The sequence below is a fragment of the Haplochromis burtoni genome, unplaced genomic scaffold, assembly GCF_018398535.1.
Source record: "Haplochromis burtoni strain Fernald_Lab_line unplaced genomic scaffold, NCSU_Asbu1 Contig_74, whole genome shotgun sequence".
In the NCBI taxonomy this organism is placed as follows: Eukaryota; Metazoa; Chordata; class Actinopteri; order Cichliformes; family Cichlidae; genus Haplochromis; species Haplochromis burtoni.
In genome coordinates this window covers 652,165-671,242 of record NW_024582435.1, presented here as the reverse complement: position 1 = coordinate 671,242, position 19,078 = coordinate 652,165, and the positions used below count along the sequence as shown (strand labels likewise).

At 44.5% G+C, this 19,078-nt stretch overlaps 2 protein-coding genes across 6 annotated transcripts in view; both read right to left on the bottom strand.

The window, feature by feature from the left end:
• The window catches only part of epb41l5 (erythrocyte membrane protein band 4.1 like 5), a 54,765-nt gene that overhangs the window by 29,495 nt on the left and 6,192 nt on the right, over positions 1 to 19,078 (bottom strand). Inside the window, exons 1-2 of one of the 5 annotated variants that reach the window (XM_005925936.3) lie at positions 7,824 to 8,093; positions 6,243 to 6,454 (exon numbers count right to left, since the gene is read on the bottom strand). The exons of 2 other annotated variants lie outside the window; for them this stretch is intronic. In XM_005925936.3, coding sequence (XP_005925998.1) covers positions 6,243 to 6,422 — 180 coding nt within the window. In that variant the 5' untranslated portion in view covers positions 6,423 to 6,454; positions 7,824 to 8,093. 2 more of the 5 variants (XM_005925939.3, XM_005925937.3) reach the window with 2 other exon arrangements.
• Positions 12,741 to 19,078, bottom strand: part of LOC121811888 (tyrosine-protein phosphatase non-receptor type 4-like) — a 6,535-nt gene continuing 197 nt past the window's right edge. Inside the window, exons 2-7 of the mRNA XM_042221761.1 lie at positions 18,810 to 18,959; positions 17,770 to 17,916; positions 17,221 to 17,349; positions 14,294 to 14,442; positions 13,754 to 13,889; positions 12,741 to 13,672 (exon numbers count right to left, since the gene is read on the bottom strand). Of these exons, the coding sequence (XP_042077695.1) occupies positions 13,295 to 13,672; positions 13,754 to 13,889; positions 14,294 to 14,442; positions 17,221 to 17,349; positions 17,770 to 17,916; positions 18,810 to 18,959 (1,089 nt within the window). The 3' untranslated portion in view covers positions 12,741 to 13,294. The remainder of the gene's footprint in view (positions 13,673 to 13,753; positions 13,890 to 14,293; positions 14,443 to 17,220; positions 17,350 to 17,769; positions 17,917 to 18,809; positions 18,960 to 19,078) is intronic.

Here is a 19,078-nt window from a genome sequence, read left to right as displayed (position 1 = left end):
AAACCAGGAAGCATTGAGAAGGGACACACAGCATTTCCTAAGTTACTGTGTGTCTAAGCTGACACCTGGTGCCAGATGTTTATACCACTGGTTCCCAGTTGGTGTGTTAACACACACTATAGTGATCTGAGGTTGTTTTTTTTTTTTACTGCGAGTCGAAGGGCACCTCTGTCCACCGAGCCAATCCACACTGCTCAGGTGGTAGAAATGTTAGTCTGCTCTAGCTTAAGTCTGACTTGGGATGCGAATATGTCACCAAGCAAACTAGACCGACACTGAAACACCACCCTGAGAGAGATGTAGAGAACTTCAAAGGAGGACTGGGTCTGAACCTAAAGCCACGTTAAGGTGATGCATGGAGGGTATACGCTAGCAGAGAGGCCCAAAAATGTCTCTGCCTTAGAGAAGAGGGGACTAATATGAATACAGGCTTAGCTTTATTTTTGGTTTCCCTTTGTTACACCTTAAGCTCAAAATGTTTAAAAAAAAAAATCACTGTTTTAAACAATGCAAATGAATGTGTGACGCACAGACACTTGACAGCAGGAGCACAGAGAGCCTCTTACAAACAGCTGTGAGTGAAATACAGAGCAGATTATAATTAGAGATGCAAAGAAGGGATTTTTTGCTAGTTTTCTAATATAAACGTTCATTTACAAGCATCGTAAAAATCATACGATTATGAGTGATGAAGCTGTTTACAATCCAGCCCGCTTTTTGTCCAAAGGTCTTCTGTCATTATTATCCTCAGCTGTGAAGTAGGGCTGCTCAATTATAGCAAAATTGGTCAACTTTAGACTCTACCATAGAGCCTTCACTGTGAGAAGTCTGCAAAGGCAGACCGGGACGAAGAGAGGGCCAGGAGGCAGCGGAGCTGCTGCTTCGATGGCCGGCACAGTATAAATGCAGAGAGCAACAACAGCTAACCAACACTCCTGTCACACAAACCTGAAAGCTGACCGAGTGGTTAAAAGGGGCAGCTGCAGGTTCTGTTAATGAGGCCTCTGCAGCAGGGCGGGCAGTTCATTTTCCCCAAGACTCCACATGACAAACTGGGACTGTTGTGTGCACGTGCATGCTTTTGCAAAATTTCAAAGGCTTTTTAATACAAAGTGCTATTGCTGTCTTGCTTCTTGTTAATTACTTCAGCTACTTCCCTTTTAGTTCTCACTCAGTGAGAGAAATCTGGTCTGTTTTGGGCTTGAAGTGCATGAAAGTCAGGTTCAGTGCGGTCACTGGGAGAGTTTGTGTATCTGGGTTTGTTAGACTTCATCATTGAGAATGTGATGATGGTAGATCCAAAGACGGCCAACACTTTCTGAGCACGTGTGCTTATGAGTGTAAAGTTCTCCTCTTTGAGAGTAAAAACTCCAAAGTGAAAAACTGTCTGTGATTCAGCCACTTCTGAAGTTAACCATTAAAGTTACAACACCAACAACATGGTTAATTTTTAGCGCTTACACAACACCTCCTGGTGCTAAATTCCCAATTTCAGATCTCGATTCATTTCAGAACTTAAGTTTTACTGAACCATAAAACTCCAGAAACGAATCTTGAACTGTGTAAGATGCGTATTATTAACAGTGTCTGAAACGCAGACATCTGGAGGCCGAAAGCTGAAGCGTTTGCTCCTAAACCTCGCTCTGCTTCACTCTGTGCGCTCACACTGTTGGTATGAAATATAATGAAAGTCCAGCTCCCTGTGCTGCTGGCAGCGTAGGAGAAACAGTTCAAACAGCATAGAACAACAAAGGAAAACAACAGCCTCTCCAAACCATCAAGGCTTCCCAAAGCGACAGGAAACAAGTTTTCTTTAAGTTCTTTTAACTAAACATTGTGCCAACACTTCCCAGAAGGGCTCTGCTGCAAGGCGGGAAAATTCTCTTTCATCTTGATCTCGTCAAATTAAAACTGATAAATAAACTCTGCATACACACACACACACACACACACACACACACACACAGCTTCTGGCAAATACAAAAAGGTCCTCTCTGAACATCACAACGTTTTAATTGTGCTTCCGTAACCCCTTAAAATACACTTTTGTATTCTTAGTAACTTTCATTATTATTCAGTTTTTCATACACAGTACATTGGGCATCCCCCAACGAGGCTTTAGTCAGAGTCAAAATAAAATTACCAGCACTGTAATGAAATTATTTTTCATTTTATTGGGGAGTAATGAGCTCCAACGTAGCGGATATTTGTGTGATCCAAATGATCAAAAATCACAGGACTCGAGTTCAGTCACAGAAGGTAACAGACTGTGTCTCAAACTGATTAACTGGAAAATCCCTGTTATTCCAAATCTTTACTAATCTTTCTGATGACTACACTGAGAAAAACTGCATAACTTTGTAGTGACAAACCCACCGGTGAGACACAGCTTATTATGAGGTTATCAGAAAGACCCCCAGTTTCAGCAGCACCTCAGCGTCTGTCAACAGGTACTGCTCTACACTAGGCAGGCTTTAAAGTAGTGAAGGGCAGGACCACTGAGAGCACAGAGGGGAGACGTCTATGACATCTAATTAAAGCAGGATGAGATATGAAGCAGACACGAAAGAAAAGACTGCTGGGACTAACACGCTGATAGCCTGCGTCTGTGCTTGCTTTGTAAACAAATGTTCCAACTTCAATGATAAAAATTGATGATTAAAAAAAAAAAAAATTGACTCTGAAAATTAATCATCAGCAGATCTGTGTCACGAGTACCACAGAAGGCTAAGCTGCCAGAGTCATCCACTACAGCTGTGACCAGACGTTTACAGAGGCTACAATCATTTCTTTTAACTGTTCATTCTCTGGGTGAAATTATTGTACAGCATACATCTTAAATAAACAAAACAAACATTTTTATTTTTCTGTATTCCACAATAATGTATATTAATAAGCAGTGCTGAACTTTCTACAGTGTTTTTAAGTTGATGAGAAGTTAATATTGTGACTGACGACAACTGGCAGCTTCTCTTTGTCAACATAATGAAGAGGATTTGTTTGACAGCACTTACTGGACTGACCAATCCGATGAGTGTGGTCATTAGATTGACCTTGAACCTTCCCGAACAACAGGAAAGTCTAAGGAACTCTAAGGCTACGTTCACACTGCAGGCAAAAGCGCATCAAATCCAACTTTTCTGACCCTATGCGACCCATATCCGATCATGCTATGACAGTGTGAACGGCACAAATCCGATATTTTCAAATCCGATCTGGGTCACTTTCGTATGTGGTCCTGAATCCGATACATATCTGATGTTTTATAAAGCGGCTGCTGTTTGATGGTCACGTCGCATTAAATCCGTCTTTTACGTCACTGACACAAGACAGACGCCAACTATCAGCGCCGGAGAAGACATCGTGAACGCTTCCTGTCCATCCAGTGAAACTGTTGGGAAGACAACGTTGGAGAAACGTGAACATTTTCTTTGTACTGTATAATCTGCAGATTCTGACAGAAATCTGCAGCTATCCTTTGAAGCAGCGCTCCTCTAAAACAGCAATAAGGATCATTATTAGGCCAAATGTAAAAACAAAATAACTTTATAACTTAAAGCAAAATTGGGAAACGTAAAGTCCGAAACAAGTCTTTATATTAAGGCCATCAGTCAAACAATACTGTTGCTCTGGGTCTAAACTGAGCGCGTTGTGTGTGACGTCTTCTTTTGTGCATGCGGCCGCTTTGAGCGTTCACACTAGAGCGCGTTTGCTGTCGCATTTTATTTGTAGTGTGAACGAGCAGACAAAAAAATAAAAAAATCTGAATTGAGCATCAAGACCTGCAGAGTGAACGTAGCCTAAAATCTAAGGATGAGAATTGTGCATTTACACATTGGGAAGATCCCTTGAAGCCATTTCTAAACAACTGCAGATTCCACGATCATCAGTTCAAACAACTGCACTTAAGTACAAGTTTATTTGGATGTGTGACCACAAAGTCTGGAGGAAGACCCAAACAATCACCCTCAGATGACAGGAAAGGGATTAGGATGTTCAAGAAGAACACAGCACGAGTCAAACGCCTTCTGGAGAAAAGTTTGACAGTCAAACAAGACCAAGATTGAGCTGCTTGTTTTGAAAAACAACTATTTCAGCTAACTGGGGACATTATCGTAACTGCAAACTGAAGTTAAACGAGTGAGGAGAGTACTGAGTAAGGCTGTTAACAAGTGTGTGTCTGCTGCTGCCCAATCATTGAGAGTGCGCCAAGATAAGGTGGGAGTGTTTGCAGAAGCTACATACAAGCATATCTTGGGGAGGGGAAAAACAAAGAGTCCCAACATAAAGAAAAAGGTCCTGCTGGAATGCATTTGTAGAAGCTTTCCACACACACCAAACGTCTGAGTTTCTACATGTATGAATGCAAGCACAGGCTGGAGTAGTAACATTCCTGTAATCATCAATTCCCCAGCAGAAACAAGAGGCCAAGAGAGCGCGTCCAAGCAGATAACATTCCTCTAAGGGACCGAGTAAGAAAACAATGGCACTCTCTCTTCATGTGCACAATACTGAGCTGGTAGGAGGGATTACACGTTAAGGATTTGGCAGGTCAGGCTGAGGACGGGCTCAGATGTGTGACATCACCTGTGAGATATGCTGAGTAAAACACATTCCTGCTCGCAAATGAGAAATTCCTGTAATGAGGTCTGCACTGCTGCTGGCAGCAGGCAGTTTGAGCCACAACATCTACAACGGGGAGAGCGAAATCAGGCAGTAACAGTGAGGAGGATTTCTCCCGAGCACATTTTCCTTGGAATTTATACAAGACAGATTTCAAGATAAGCTTCTGGCTTCACTGGAGTTTTGGCTCACGGGAGGAAGAACATGAAGCGACAGGAAAATAATAATCACACGAGGGGGAAAGTGTCCTAGAAGTGCAATCACTATCACTGTGCAGCAAGGCGCTCGTCTGTGAGGCAATAAAGTGAAACGAATAAAGAGAAAAAAGGGGAGGAGTGAGTTCTGGAGTGGTGACCAGCATGTCATGTGACCGAGCGTGTTCTCCAGAGAGGATCATGGAATTACAGGTGATCAGGAGCACGAGAGCACGCGCTTCATAGGATTAACAGGACTGCTCCACTGACACAGGCACACTGTGGTCACTGGTACACTGCTTTCACTTTCCAGCTCATAACCACATAAGAACACCGTTTATGTCAAGAGCCCATCTGAAGGCAATTAGTCACAAAGAATGATTCACTCAGATGCTATTATTAACAAGGTGTCGATTTCAAGGATGAGCAAGGATCAGGACGCGTCCAAAAACAAGACTCTCTCACATGCGCGCTGGTTAATGGGTCATTTTTTATTTTTGTAACGTGCTATTCAGCCTTGCTAAGTACATTTTTAGAGCGCTGATATCAACCTAAATATCTGTCCTATCACAGACGCACACTTGCCTTCTACAGTGTACAACAACATAGTGACCAGTGTTGTTAGTTCAGGACAGTTTTATTTTGTTCTGTCACATCTGTAAAAAGCGTTGGTTGGTTTTATAACATTGTTTCTAATATTTCTTATGAGTCAATAATCCGAGAAGATCAAAGTTTTATGAATTTCTATACGACTCAATATCAAAAATTTAATATTACTTGACTTAATTTAAAAAATTTATAATAATAGGACCACTTATTTTCAGAGTTCTTTTTTTGGTAAATTTGCTCTTTTCCCCCCAGGAAATTTGTCTATTTTCTCTTGTAAGCTGCCAGTTTTCCTCATCCCTGAAGAATAATGCAGAAAAATATACTTTTGGTAATTTAGAAATAGTGTTATATTATAGTTTGTCCAGCAGAGTAGCTCTCAGTCTGTTTTATAATATACTCAGCACTGTATGCAGCACATGTAGCAGAGCAGCAAGTTTTCCTGTATCTAAACAGTTAAGTTGTTAATTACTTTGTAAGGATTTGCATTGGTGCATAATTTTTGTTTTTTTTTAAACCATATTTTTATTGATCATAAAGGTCAGAAATAACAGGAACCTGCATGAACAAATCAGGACTCTGTACCTGAACTAGTCGACAAACCAGGAGCCGGTGTGGAGCCCAGAGAAAGCCTGCATATGTTCCCAAAACTTAACATCCACCAGTTTCTGATAGTTTCACAGAAGACTGAGCGCAGAGCGAGCGAAATTCTCTAAGACGTAAAGGCTCTAATGAGGATCATAATTATAAAAGAGAGTGCGATGTGGAGCTGACAGACTTTTCCTGGCACAATGGGAAGTATCTTTAAAAACTCCTTACCGGTAAGTCAACACTGACATCTGTCCCATCCAGCAGAGACACACGGCAGGTGATGATAGACGTTGCATCCCCAGCTGCAGGGATGTGCGTTGTGGCCCGCTGGGCTTCTCGTAGCCGGGCTTTCTCTGCATGTTTCCGGATGGAGCGTCGCCCCAGCGTCCTGCGCAGGAAACTTAACATGACGGGGGGAGAGGAAGGGCACCTGTACGCACCTGAAATCAAAGAGTGTATAGATTTTTTTTTTTTTAATAATTAAGGTAAAAATGTATTAGTTTTGTGTGCAGTTGGTCTGTAGTCGAGCCATGGCCGTCAGCCTAACCACGGTGGCGTGCCCACTCTCAACCTACGTTCGTACACCTCACCCTATGACCACAACTTCCAGTAGCTGTTGAAAGAATGAGATGGCAGGTAGAATCAGTGGAAATGAGCTTCCTCTGAACGGTGCTTGGGCTCTCCCTTAGAGATCGGGTGAGGAACTCTGTCACTTCAGGGTTGGGAGGAGCTCAAAGTAGAATGACTGCTCTTCCAACCTGAAAGGAGTCAGCTGAGGTGTTTCAGACATCTGACTAGGATGCCTCCTGAGTGGTTTTTAGCTAACTGGGGGGAAACCCTGTGACTGACCCACGTAAAGTGCTCCACTGAACTAGGAAATACTAAATGCCATCCCAGGAGGGCTGGATGACATGTGTGGAGAGTTCTGCTTAGACAGCTGGCAGACATCTGTGATCTAGGCTGGGATAAACAGCAGATCATGGATGGATGTCACAGTTTTACACCACAGGAACACAGGTGTGTCCTCTGGTTAGGGTGTACAGCTGCACAGGTGACACATTTTATGCTAAGCTGTCAAAAATCTGATATTCAAATACAGCTTATGTCACTTTGTATGAAGTTATGCTGCTCATTTAGTCAAGAAAACAGAACTGATAAGGTGGGGCTGTAATTACTGACGGCAGGTAACCGAGTACCTGGTGTCAAACAGATGATTTTCTTTCCATCTAACAGAATCCCCAAATAGATTATAAAGACTGATGGGAGGATTTCATCGATAAGGCGTTTTTTATATAACAATAAATCTAGAAAATAAATATGTGCGATGTTATTTGACATCAAGAAGGCAAAGTAACGTTAAGCACGCCAAAACAGAGTTAGAGTTTACGTTTTAACTTGGTCTGAAACAGCTGCTAACGGTAATCGACCTAAAGTGTGCGTATTTTTAAATATATTTTATTTTTTCCTGTGACTTCAAGTTCCTAAAAAAAAAAAAGTCCGAAACAGACCTAAGATAATTTAAAAAATCCACTGGATCAACATTAATTAATCAAATTAGCCCTAGCTTTATCGGTAACCTTACCCAGTTAAGGCCCCAAGTACCTGGTGTAAGCAAAAGCAACAGGTGTGCGTTCGTTATACCGCGCGGGCTAACCGTTAGCCACCAACGCGCTTAAGAAGTACGACTCCGACCGGGCAGGCGCGCCCCGCACAGCAAAACGAACGCCGCGTTTAGCGCCCAGAGCCGACGTACACTTGCTCCAGCAGACACTTGTGGATCCGAGGACGTCTGAATGATGGGCTACTTACAAAAACCTCCTCGCGGGAATTCACGGTGAAAGGACGCCCGCCTGCATCGCAGTCGGCTAAACAGAAGCCTCGGACATTTCCGCACTTTGTGACTTCTGGTTTTCTAATCTTCCTTTTCCTTGTTTTATTCCGCCTCGGTGCCTCTGCGGGATAATTTTCTCTACCAGGTCCCAACAAAAAGTAGGAGGCAAGCGCTCCTCCGGAAGTGACGTCACGACAAATCCCGAAGAAAGGGACTTGATTAGCATTTTTAAAGCGACACCTTTTCTTTTTTAAACTTTTCTACTCACTTGGAACGAACGAACAAACAAAAAAAGTCATTAAGCGGTCATTTTCTTTGCAATTTATATTTACTTTATTTCAGTTTATACTTCATTTATTTATGAGAGAAGAGAAAGGGGCTGCAGAGCTGGTACAAGTAAAATCAAATATGTGTAAACGTGTAACTGGAAACAGTTTGCATGCTTTTGAAAAGCTGCAGCGCTTTTAAGGATTTAACCACTCATTTAATTTTTCTGAACTCAAATTATAAAGTATGGCCACTGTTTAACAGCAGCACCCCCTACTGGTTGCTGTAGGAACTGCTGGTTCATTTAATGGAATTGGTGTGCCCAAACATTATTACTATATCTAGACAGAAAGTAATGAACGCTGTGGAAAAACGGGAAATGACCTTTTTAAGAAAAATAAAAATATCACGAGAAATTACTCTGGAAGTAAATAGGTTTAACTTTCTTGGCCCCTAGACCTAAAGAGGCACTTGGAAAGCAAACATCTCCTCTGAGAAACTGATGCAGTTTCATTTGAAATTAGAGTTTTGTTTCCTGCACATATGAATACAGCTGTGCCTTTAAATTTAGCCCATCTTTGAGGTTTTGTGGCCAGGTACACAGGCAGACTTCTGTCAAAAGGCCTTTAAAATGCTAAAACAATGCCTTATCCTGATTCATTTCTATATTATTGTGATTAAGATCTGAAAAGATTCAGCTGTCTTCAGATTTTTGCACATTAATGTTCAAAGTTTTACAGCTTTGCCACTCAAATCCAATCCCCCTGCACGTAAAAAATGGGTGAATATCACTAAACTAAGTGCATATGCACCATTTGTGCCTTTGAAATTGTGCACATGCACTGCTGCACTGCATCCTAATGCAGCACACTGACCACATGTTTGCATCTGGAACCCAAACAGATTTTTATACCCCAGAAAACTGTGAGTGACAGAAGTGGATTGGTGGCAGCGAGAGTGAAAGAGAAGGCAGCGAGATCGGCAGTGATGCAGGCGAGGAGGCAAAGATGAAGATGCTAAGACCTTCTGTTGGATAAGAAATGAGTACAGATGGTCAGGGCACGTGCAGAGGAGGGACAGTGGATACGTTGGACAAAGGATGATGAAGATGGAGCTGCCAGGCAGGAGGAAGAGAGAAAGACCTCAGAGAAGATTTGTGGATGTAGTGAAAGAGGACATGCAGAGGGTTGGTGTGACAGAGGAGGATGCTGGGATAGGAGGAGATGGAGGCAGGTGCTATACCCCAGAAAGTCTATCTATATTAACACTGTGTGCATTTGGGGTCCAACATCATTTTCTCCAGCTACAACTAACAGCATCAGCACTGTGTCTCCCTTGTGTGACTGATGGCTTCACTCTACGCTTAAAACGGCACCAAATAATTCTAGTCGAGATCTTCAGCCTCCGGTCGCTCTAACGTTGCCCAACCTCACTTTTACAGTGTGGAAAAGCAAGGTGATCCGAAGCCACGTCTCCATGCTTTGACAGACAAGCTTTAATTGTTCATAATCAAGCTTATAGACATGTCCAAAGCACTGTAAAAACCAAGATACCAGAGAGGAACAAGCAACTGAGGACAAAGGATTTTATGACACAGGTAGAAGTTAACCAAGGGTATAATACGGTAAAACATTTCTCATGACGTTGTGGTTCATTATATATAACACTCGCTGTTATAGATTACCTTTCAAATAAAATGAGAAAGAAAAAAAAAGTTGGAAAGGGCATTGTTGAAATACAACCATGTGTCACATTTGAATCATCCAAAGGAGAGAAAAAAATAAAAATAGAAACAAAATCTTTCTGCTCACAAATGATTTTCCCTTTTATTTTAAAGTTTTTTTTAATATACAACATTATATTTACATGTTCTAGTAATATTTACACAAAATTAGCAAGTGGCACTGTGTAGTTAGTTCTTTTTTATTCTTGATCCCTACAGGTGTCTTATTTTCAAACAAAATTTTAAAAAAGATAAATTAAAAAGAAGAACATCTGAACAATGCTTTATGCCTCATCTTTCTCTCTCAGTAGGACTACCCGCCAATCAGCCTTCTACAAAGTGCTGTCTCTTCTTCGTTATCTTTACAAAAATACACCCCGAGCCCTCCCCGCGCCCCTCCACACTACTTCAGCTCAGTAACCTTGGATACACAGACAGTACCGATTACGTGTCAACAAAAACACGTCGAACACAGACGGCTCGAATCCTCCGTCATCGACCTCTCACCGCACGTTTTCTCGTCTCATGACGAGTTTTTTGTATTTTTTTTTTTGGTGGCACTTTTAATTCTGGCTGCCAAAAACAAAAGCTTCACTTCTTCCAGAGTGCACACTCACAGATGTGGGCCTGCGGCGCGTTTGTCAATAAAAGCAAAAGTTAAAAAAAATCGCCGGCCCTCCCATGACTAGCCTCAGTTTGTCCTTCTGTGGAAAACAGGCTGTTTGATACTGTACCCACGGTATTCTGCACGGATGTGTCACTCGCCTCCAGGCCGTGCAGAGAGTGGGATCCATGTATAATGATCCAAAAAGAGAGGCAGCTGGGGAAAACAATGAGGAGAGAACTGTGGATGTTGCGTGGGCTCTGCAGAAATGACTGAAGTGTGTTAGGCCAATTTTGGGAGAGGGATGCAACACGGGAGAGATTAAGGAGGAGGAGGGAAGAAAGAAAAGAGTGAAGAGGAAAGCAGTTTCCAGGCTCTTCTTAATCCCACCTCTACATGTGGCCAAGGATGATTCAGCTGTTCGAAAAGGAGGCATGAGCACAAAGTGAATTGTTTCACAGGCGAAGATTCAACCAGTTTCTTTTTTAAACCACACTTCAGGAAGGCTCCCTTTCTGTTTCTTATTTTGTTTCTTTTGTCTTGTTTTTTCCAGAAACTTGAGATCAGGTTCGAGCAGGTCTGCGGCTTCACGGCTCAACCTTTCATTCCAGTTTACAGGCAAGCAGGCTGAGAGCAGACAGCTGCCAAAGTACATGTTAGAGATGGCTGAGGAACAGAGAGGGAGAGGTAACGGAGGACGAAAACCGAAAACACACATTCGTATTTTTCACACACACACACACACACACACAGCGGTATTTGTTTCCAGCAGAATCCGCTGCGAGAGCCGAGATGAAACTCATCGCCACACTCGAGCGCAGCAGCATCACCGGTTTTTACAAATAAAACCGACTACCTGGGTTCTGTGAAATGAAAATACGAAAATCGTTTAGTCTCACCTATAATCTAAACATGTCTTACAAAGATGAGGTATCGTTTAGGGAAAAGAGAACCAACAAAAAGGGAAATATCGGCTGAATGTTGTGTTTGTGCTGCTTCTGTAAACAACTCTCACGCACAGGCTGCTGTCAGACCTCTCACAGCGAGTTTTTCTCAGGTTAACGCTGAATCGGGTGACTGCTCAGAGTAACCACACTTCCACCTGGACTGTCAGCATGTACCCTGGTTTGCTCCGGTCTGGGCTGAAAAAACAAAAAGACTAAACGCGGGGAGATCGATGGAGGGAGCGATTAAAGTTTGCTACTATTGTGCAAACGCTGTGGGGGGTGAAAAAAAACAATACTGATTGCACAAAACTTGTAGCAGCTTTCACCCACAGATGTCTGACCCTCTACCTGTTCCTTTAAACATTAAAGACCTGTGCAAAGAAAGCAAGAACTATCTGAGTTGCATAAAGAAGACCAGTATTTCCAGCCTGAGGAAGCAAGGTCAACATATCCAGGCTTTCTTTCTCCAGGATCTCTGCTTCAGGCGCACATAAAGCATACAGACATAAAGTCTGACTCTTCTTTTGCAAAATGAAATGGACCAATTAACTCAAATGACTATATTTGATTTAGAATTTGATGTGGCCAGAGATTAGAGGTGTGAAACATGAGAGGATACTGCAGGAGACGTGGCAATCACTTTCGTTTCGTGGCCAATCGAACATTCCTGAAGAATTTTCTAATCGTCTTCACTTCCCGCAGTGTAATTTAAAAAAACCTTAATCACCAAATGAACACATTCAAATTCATTGCAGCAGAGTTTATGTTGCTGTAGCTTCACATCTGTAACTGGGCTCTACAGGTTGCATATATAAAACATGAATGGCGTTTTCAGGTAGACAGTGAGGAAAATGTGGCGCTTCCTGATGATTTGAAGCCAAAACACTGACATGACCTGCTCGGACCGGGTTCAGCAGAAGGTACCGCCCGGCGGGATCCAGCTCGGTTAAAAGAAACCATCTTTGTCACGATGAAGACTTCAGGCTCCACATTAATCCTAATCCACGGTGCGCCCCTCTGGTCGGAGGGACGCTGTCCGGCTCGAGGACACCGGGGTTTTTAGTGAGAAGCGAATCGATGCAGGAGCGTGAAAGTGAGCGAAAGCGGACGGGAGCTGTGGTGACGAGGATCAAAACCCCCGCCAAACGACGTCCACGTGTGCGTCTGTGGGCTCAAACACGCCGCTCACAGAAGGATCGAGTACCAAACTCTCCCCAGCGCCGAACGAGAGGCGAGACGAGAAAGATCAAAGCAAGTACAATAAATTAAATCACTGTTGGTGTTTTTGCCCCCCCCCAAACCACAAAAATCAAAAGAAATAAAGAAGTAGTTCGAAGAAGAGGAATCACACTACTTTACTACCTAAGATTTAATCAGGAAAGCATGAAGCTCTAGACTTGTACAAACAAAACATACAGCGTTTTTTTGTTCAGTGGACAGGGTTTGACACAAACTAAAACACAATAAATACTCTGAGGAACAAAAGATAAGGTTTTTCTCTTTATCTGCTAAAAGGACACTAAAAAAAAAAAAAGGCAGGTCCGTCTGGCAGACTCACTCCGAAGGGGACAGGGCAACCCTTTGGGACTTAAAAAAACTAAAATAATAAGAGAGAGAGGGGAGGCTTTCCATCCACAGTGGCCGCCCTTCCCCTTCGTACTTATGGCACTACAGCAACTCCCCATCCACGTTTTATCATCTCGTTCATTCTTTGATTCTTCTTTTCGTTACCCTGAACATCAACTCCCCCTAAAGGTACCTGTTCGACACAGCTGGGTTTTTTAACTCATCACGTCCAAAGGTTTTCATGTCAGTTTGTCTGTTCGTTTCATTTTTTGTCAGCTTAAAGTGCAACAGTGCTTTTGTTCTCTCGTCCGGCCTCCTCCCGGTGAGCCCCGCCCACCCACGTCACGGGTTAGCGGGATCGGGGTTCGCGCTGGTCTCGCTCGTCGCGCTGGTGGCACTGGCGACGCTCGGCTCCTCCACTTCCTCCTCCTCCTCTTCTTCCTCCCCCTCTTCTGTCACTTCTCCCACATCCAGCACCTCGACTTCGTCGTCATCCTCTCCGTCCAGCTCTTCTTCCAGCATCTCCACCTTGGCCGCCTCCCCTTTCTCTGCCGTCGCCGCCTCGTCTCGCTCCTCTCCCGCTTTCTGCTGCTCTTTGCGCTCCTCCTCCTTCTCGTCGGCCGCCTTCTCTCTCTGCTGGTAGAGGGCCGTCTTCAGCGGCTTGAACAGGTCTTCCTCGTAGACCTTGAGGATGGCCTCGCACACGAAGCGGTACTGGCTCTGAAAAGAAAAGCGGAGGCAGCGTTTAAGCTTTTAAAGTTTACAGCGTCGGAGAGCAAGCGGACGGTGCTGCGTACGCACAGGCGTCTGTATCATCATGGCCCGCTGATCTCTCATGGTCTTGACAATTTCTAGAGGATACACCGGCTGACCGCACTCCATCAGACACAGCGCCGTCTCCATGGTGATCAGAACGCCCGTCCGACCAATCCCAGCGCTGGAAAAAAATCAAGATCATTTGATTGTTAATAACACACACTAATTATTTAACGAAGTAACAAAAATCTCTGTAAGGAGCAAATAAGCTAAATTCCAACAATTCTGAGACTTTATGGATATCATTTGTGCGCTATATTGTCACGGTACTGCCCACGCTGTGAAGGAGGCGGGACTTAAGGTATAACAAATTGCCCTGAAGGAAGTAATGAGGGGCAGGTGAGAGGTGTTCAAACATTTGAGACCTGGGAAAGGAGAGAAATCACTTTCTGGTAACGGAAACTGGAACTTTTCTTGGAAGTCACTCGTTTCACTACATCCATCGTTTCCAGCTCAGACAGGTTAACTTTTATCCTGTAATCTTTGGCTCGCCATGGTCACATGGTTCACACAGAATGGCCGTACCTGCAGTGCACCACCATTGGCTGGTCCTGTCCAGCCCGTTTGGTCCGTACGAGAGCCACAAAGTCCAGGAAATCAGTGGAGTCGTCGGGAACGCCGTGGTCGGGCCAAGCCACGTACTGAATCTGAGTGATTTCCCTCTTTTGCTCGCTCTGAACACACACGACACAGTGCACACACACACACACACACACACACACACACACACACCACAGAAAATAATGCAGAATCGTATATCCGGGTTGTCATGGTAATGCAGATACAGTAAAGATGTTTGAGATGTGCACACGCTGATGAGCAATGGGATCAGAATTCCTGACAGGCAGTGAAAATCCTGCCGTGGGTCCGCTCTGCAAACTCAGACCTACGGTGTAACGTCAGTCTGATCCACAGAGCTTCAGCCTTTCGACCTACAGGACCCGACGCTACCCTCCCAACACCAGACGCCGCCGGACACTCCCAAGGTCCTGCATCCAGGATTCTCCGGCTGGCTGGAGCAACGGTGTAAATACAACACGTTTAAAAGGGGAAGTTAGACACGGCTCGACTCCGCAGCAGTGACGCTGCTCTGCTGCAGACCGCGAGCGTTACAGACGACATCAGATCTGCTCTGCTGAACAAACACCGATGATACCGTCGTCCGATTACCCCGGGCTCATTTTCCTGCAACGTCTTTACACCAATACATCAACAGCCAGCCGATACTAGCCCGACTACAAATGCTCCTTTATGTTTTTATGTAATCTTTTACACAAAGACTTCTTCTTCATGATGGAGGGCACTGAAGACCAACTGAGGGTATTCACCCTGACCTCAGTTAAGACCTAAAGCTCACAAAGAATTCCTCACTTTCAAATGTCAACCACAGTCACGCCAAAACAAGGAATTGTATTTTATGTGGGAGACCGCTAAGCATGTTTCACTGAGCTCTGCATCCTGGGGATACACAACACAGAACCCTGTTTGTGTAATTATGTTATGAAACGGGTAGAGCGAAGAAGTAACAGCAGTTTAATTCTTTTTACTCTGCTGGACACATTTGGTAAATCACATCTTATGAAAACATTTTTTAGTGTCTCTATTAGACACTGAATAAACACAAGAGATCTTCTCTCTTTTATCGATTCATCAGGGAGAAGAAAAATACAAAAAAAAGGTCCAACCATGATGGAAAAATCGAAGTTGGTAGGATTTAAACCCCACGGGATCACCGTGACACAAACACACACCCTGCAGAAGAAACCAAGCACTGACCATCGTTTCTTGTGCGAATCAGAGCCGCTGTGTTCCTCTTTAATACTGCCTCGCCGTATCGCCATGGTAACACATCTATCTCCATAGCAACAATCACAGGCAGAGGAGAATGCTAATTGGCTCCTCTTATAGCCGTATACTTTAAAGGTCACGCTGCGCGGACCGCACGCAGGGAAGCGATCGGGAAAAACAGACAGCTGATCCGGCACGAAAGCTCGCCGTTTGGTCGCTACGTTTACACATCACACATGTTACACGCAGCAAACAAACAAAAGCCTTCGGTTTACTTATTCATACCAACTTTATATATCAACTCCCTGAACAGTGCCCATTTAACAGGAGACAATACAGCAGCATGTGGTTTATTAAAGGGGATCCATCATCCTTTTTTTACCGTTTCCATGGCGAATGCTCATATTAAACAATCAGTGAGGTCACACAAATAATGCCTGTGAGCCAAAAGTTTCATTTCTTGCAGGTTTTTCTGTTCTTGGGTCTGTATGACGTCACCGAGAGTGGACGTCCAGGCGCAGAAGCCCCGCCCACCTCCCGTGTGTGTGTCGCTGCACTTAAAAAGCCTGGGCTCATGCTTCACTCTGCATCTCTGGCACATTCAGAGGCACCTCCTTCAAAAAGAGGCACACGAACAGCTGGGTCAGCTGATTTGGAGCACTGAATACCCCAAACTGGCCTCCCCCTCCTCTTCCTCACAGGGAGATCAAGGCGGGATCTGCTGTGCTCATTTCGAGAAAGATATGTTTACTTGGAGTCAGAGGAGCTTTGGAGAAATCCGTTGGTTCGTGTTCCTCATTCTTTTCAAACCATCCTCCTTAAGATTAAAAGATACGAACAGAGGGGTAGGTGGAGCCAGAGCGGGGTGTGGATGACCATATTAAGAATATCTATGCTCTCTGACATCATCAGAGTGATGAAAACAAACCCACAAACCTGCCAGAGGCGAGGCTGCCGGACACTGGCGCCACCGGGCCCTCTGACCAGCACCAGCAGACACAGGTGAAGTGTCTCGCCCAAGGACACAACGACCGAGACTTATTTGTTCTAGTATTCGTTTTACTTGTTTTTTGAAATGACCATAAAAAATATAATAAATGAAAGTATCAAACAAAGAATCTAGTTAAAGGGGGTGGTTCTGTTTTGCTCTCAGGCCGCCGTGGCTCGTTCTGGCGCCCGCGCTGTACTCTGGCTGTGTGTGGTTTTAGAATGAAAGAACTAAAAGTGCGCCGCAGCGCGCCGCAGCACGCCGAAGGCTTCGACGCCACGATCGAACCAAACTTACGTCCCCGTTCTTCAAACCATCCTCATCCCACTCTCTGTTCCTCTGCTCTCCGTCTTTCTCCTTTTCTGCAATGTGGCCGACTGGGGTGTTTGGGTTGTCGTGGCAACCAGATCCCAATATGTGGCCCGCATGCTGCAGCGGGAGCCAGAAAAAGAACAGCCCACACTGGTCACTATGGCAACACACCTCCTCGGGGTCCTTCGACAGCTCATCCTTCCTGAGACGCGGTTCCCTCTCTGAGATTGGACCCGGAGTCTTCCTCTGGGGCGCCCTCGCCCTCCCCGCCCGGGTCATCGGCTTTACTTTCTGATGTGATCTGGCTGTGTGTGTGTGTGTGTGTTGTGTGTGTGTGTGTGTGTGTGTGTGTGAGAGAGTTTACCGGTGTGTGTGTGAGGGTCATCTCCCGGACCAGGAAGGCAGAGTTGCCCTCTTCATTGTGGCACGTGATTTTAAAGTCTCCGTATGTGGCGCTGTTGTCAGGGTTGGGCCAGTACTGGTGACACTTCACCTGTAAACACATCAAACACCTTATGACTCTCAGCATCTACCCATCGCGTCCTCGCCGTTACATTTCAAACCATTAAACATGTCCAGTTTCTCCAATTTCTCATCCCCGGATGTAAACTGTAGATCGAGTCCAGAGATTTTTTATCTGCACCGTGTCTGGAAGCTTCGTTGTTACGTAATGTTGTGTTAAGGATTACTTCTTTCCAAAACTAACAACGGCTTGAGCTGCAGAGAAGTCTGCAGCGTGTGAGACTTTGCAGATAAATAATTAAATATACTGAGGCATTACGACGCAGCTCGACCAGACGCCTCAGCGTCGTAACCTGTGCCGCTTACCGGTGAAACGTTAAATTCAAACGGCTCTTTCTAACAGTACATTTTCAGTTTCCTGCCCTCGTCCTTGAAGAGATCTTTTACATACCCGCCCTCTCTCGACCTGGGTGGTCAGCATGACCACCATGGATGAGCCCTGCTCCCACGTCATCTGCCAGAAGTCGGGGCAGGTGTTGGGCAGCGGGCCCTGGCACGCGATGTAGCGGTTTATCAGGCTGGACGCAGGAATCTCCATCTACACAGGACGACACACACACACATCAGAGGTTCAGGTTAAAGAAGCAGAGACTGCATTAGATTTGCATCTTACTCCAACTTATTTTGTTGTTTTTTTGGATCAGCGCTTGTCCCAATACAACATGTCATTAACTACACTTTCTAGCTAACAGAGAATAAATGAATGGTCATTTTCCATGAGCGTCCCAACTCTATCAAATCAAATAACAGTCAAATTATCCCAGGTCTTTATCAGATTACCTACAGCCCCTGAATTAATAATGACACTGATGAGAAGCTGGATTTGTTCATGCTGATTAGACGGCGAGGAAGCAGGGCCTGTGTCCTTCACGCCGAACAACTACCGATCACAGAGTGAACAAGGCTTTAAAATGCCGCCCTTCACACTGAAACACTGTTTGCAAAGGTTTTCGTGTTTGCTGCAGGGAACAAACCTCCAGTAGGTCTGAGAAGGCATGACATGAACAGACAGAGCCACCCACAGGAAGGAGATTCAATTCATTAAAATATTACGCTCTTATATTAAATTCTTACCAAGAAGCACCCGTTCTCTGTTTGTAACCCTCTTATACACGCAAGCTGCCGTTAGCTTTGAAAAATAAAGGCCTGGCGGGCCGATACCACAGCCTGCCATGTGGCAGAGCCAGCCCAAGAAGTCTGCGCTCCAGTTTCAGTTACTTAGCATAACTACCAGATGATGGGTGCAGCTTTCCAGGATTCACTGACAAACTAGCACTCAAGCCCCTCGTCCAAATATGGCCACAAAGACCCAAACTCACGGCTCCGAAACTGGAGCAGCGTGTGATATGATAGTCCTGTTCAAATGCACCGGCTGCGATTCAGCATCAGTGTAACATGCAAGCAAAACTGCAGACATTAAAGATAACTCACATTGATGTAATTTGCATTGATGTAATCATCTGTGCTTTTCAGAATGACGCGGGTGGCATCATCTGTCGGGAGAGACGAACAAGAGAAGGGGGTCAGATTAGGCAAAGAAAAACAGCAACAAGTCCAAACTGTGTCTTTAATGCATGTTTGCTTTCAAGGAGGATTTTATCCTTTGTTCTCGGGTCGTTACTTTGTTACTTCTGTTAAAAGTTGTTGGAAAAAGTCAGAAAATAGAAGTCGAGGGGAAAAGGGAGAAAGTTTGAGGGGTC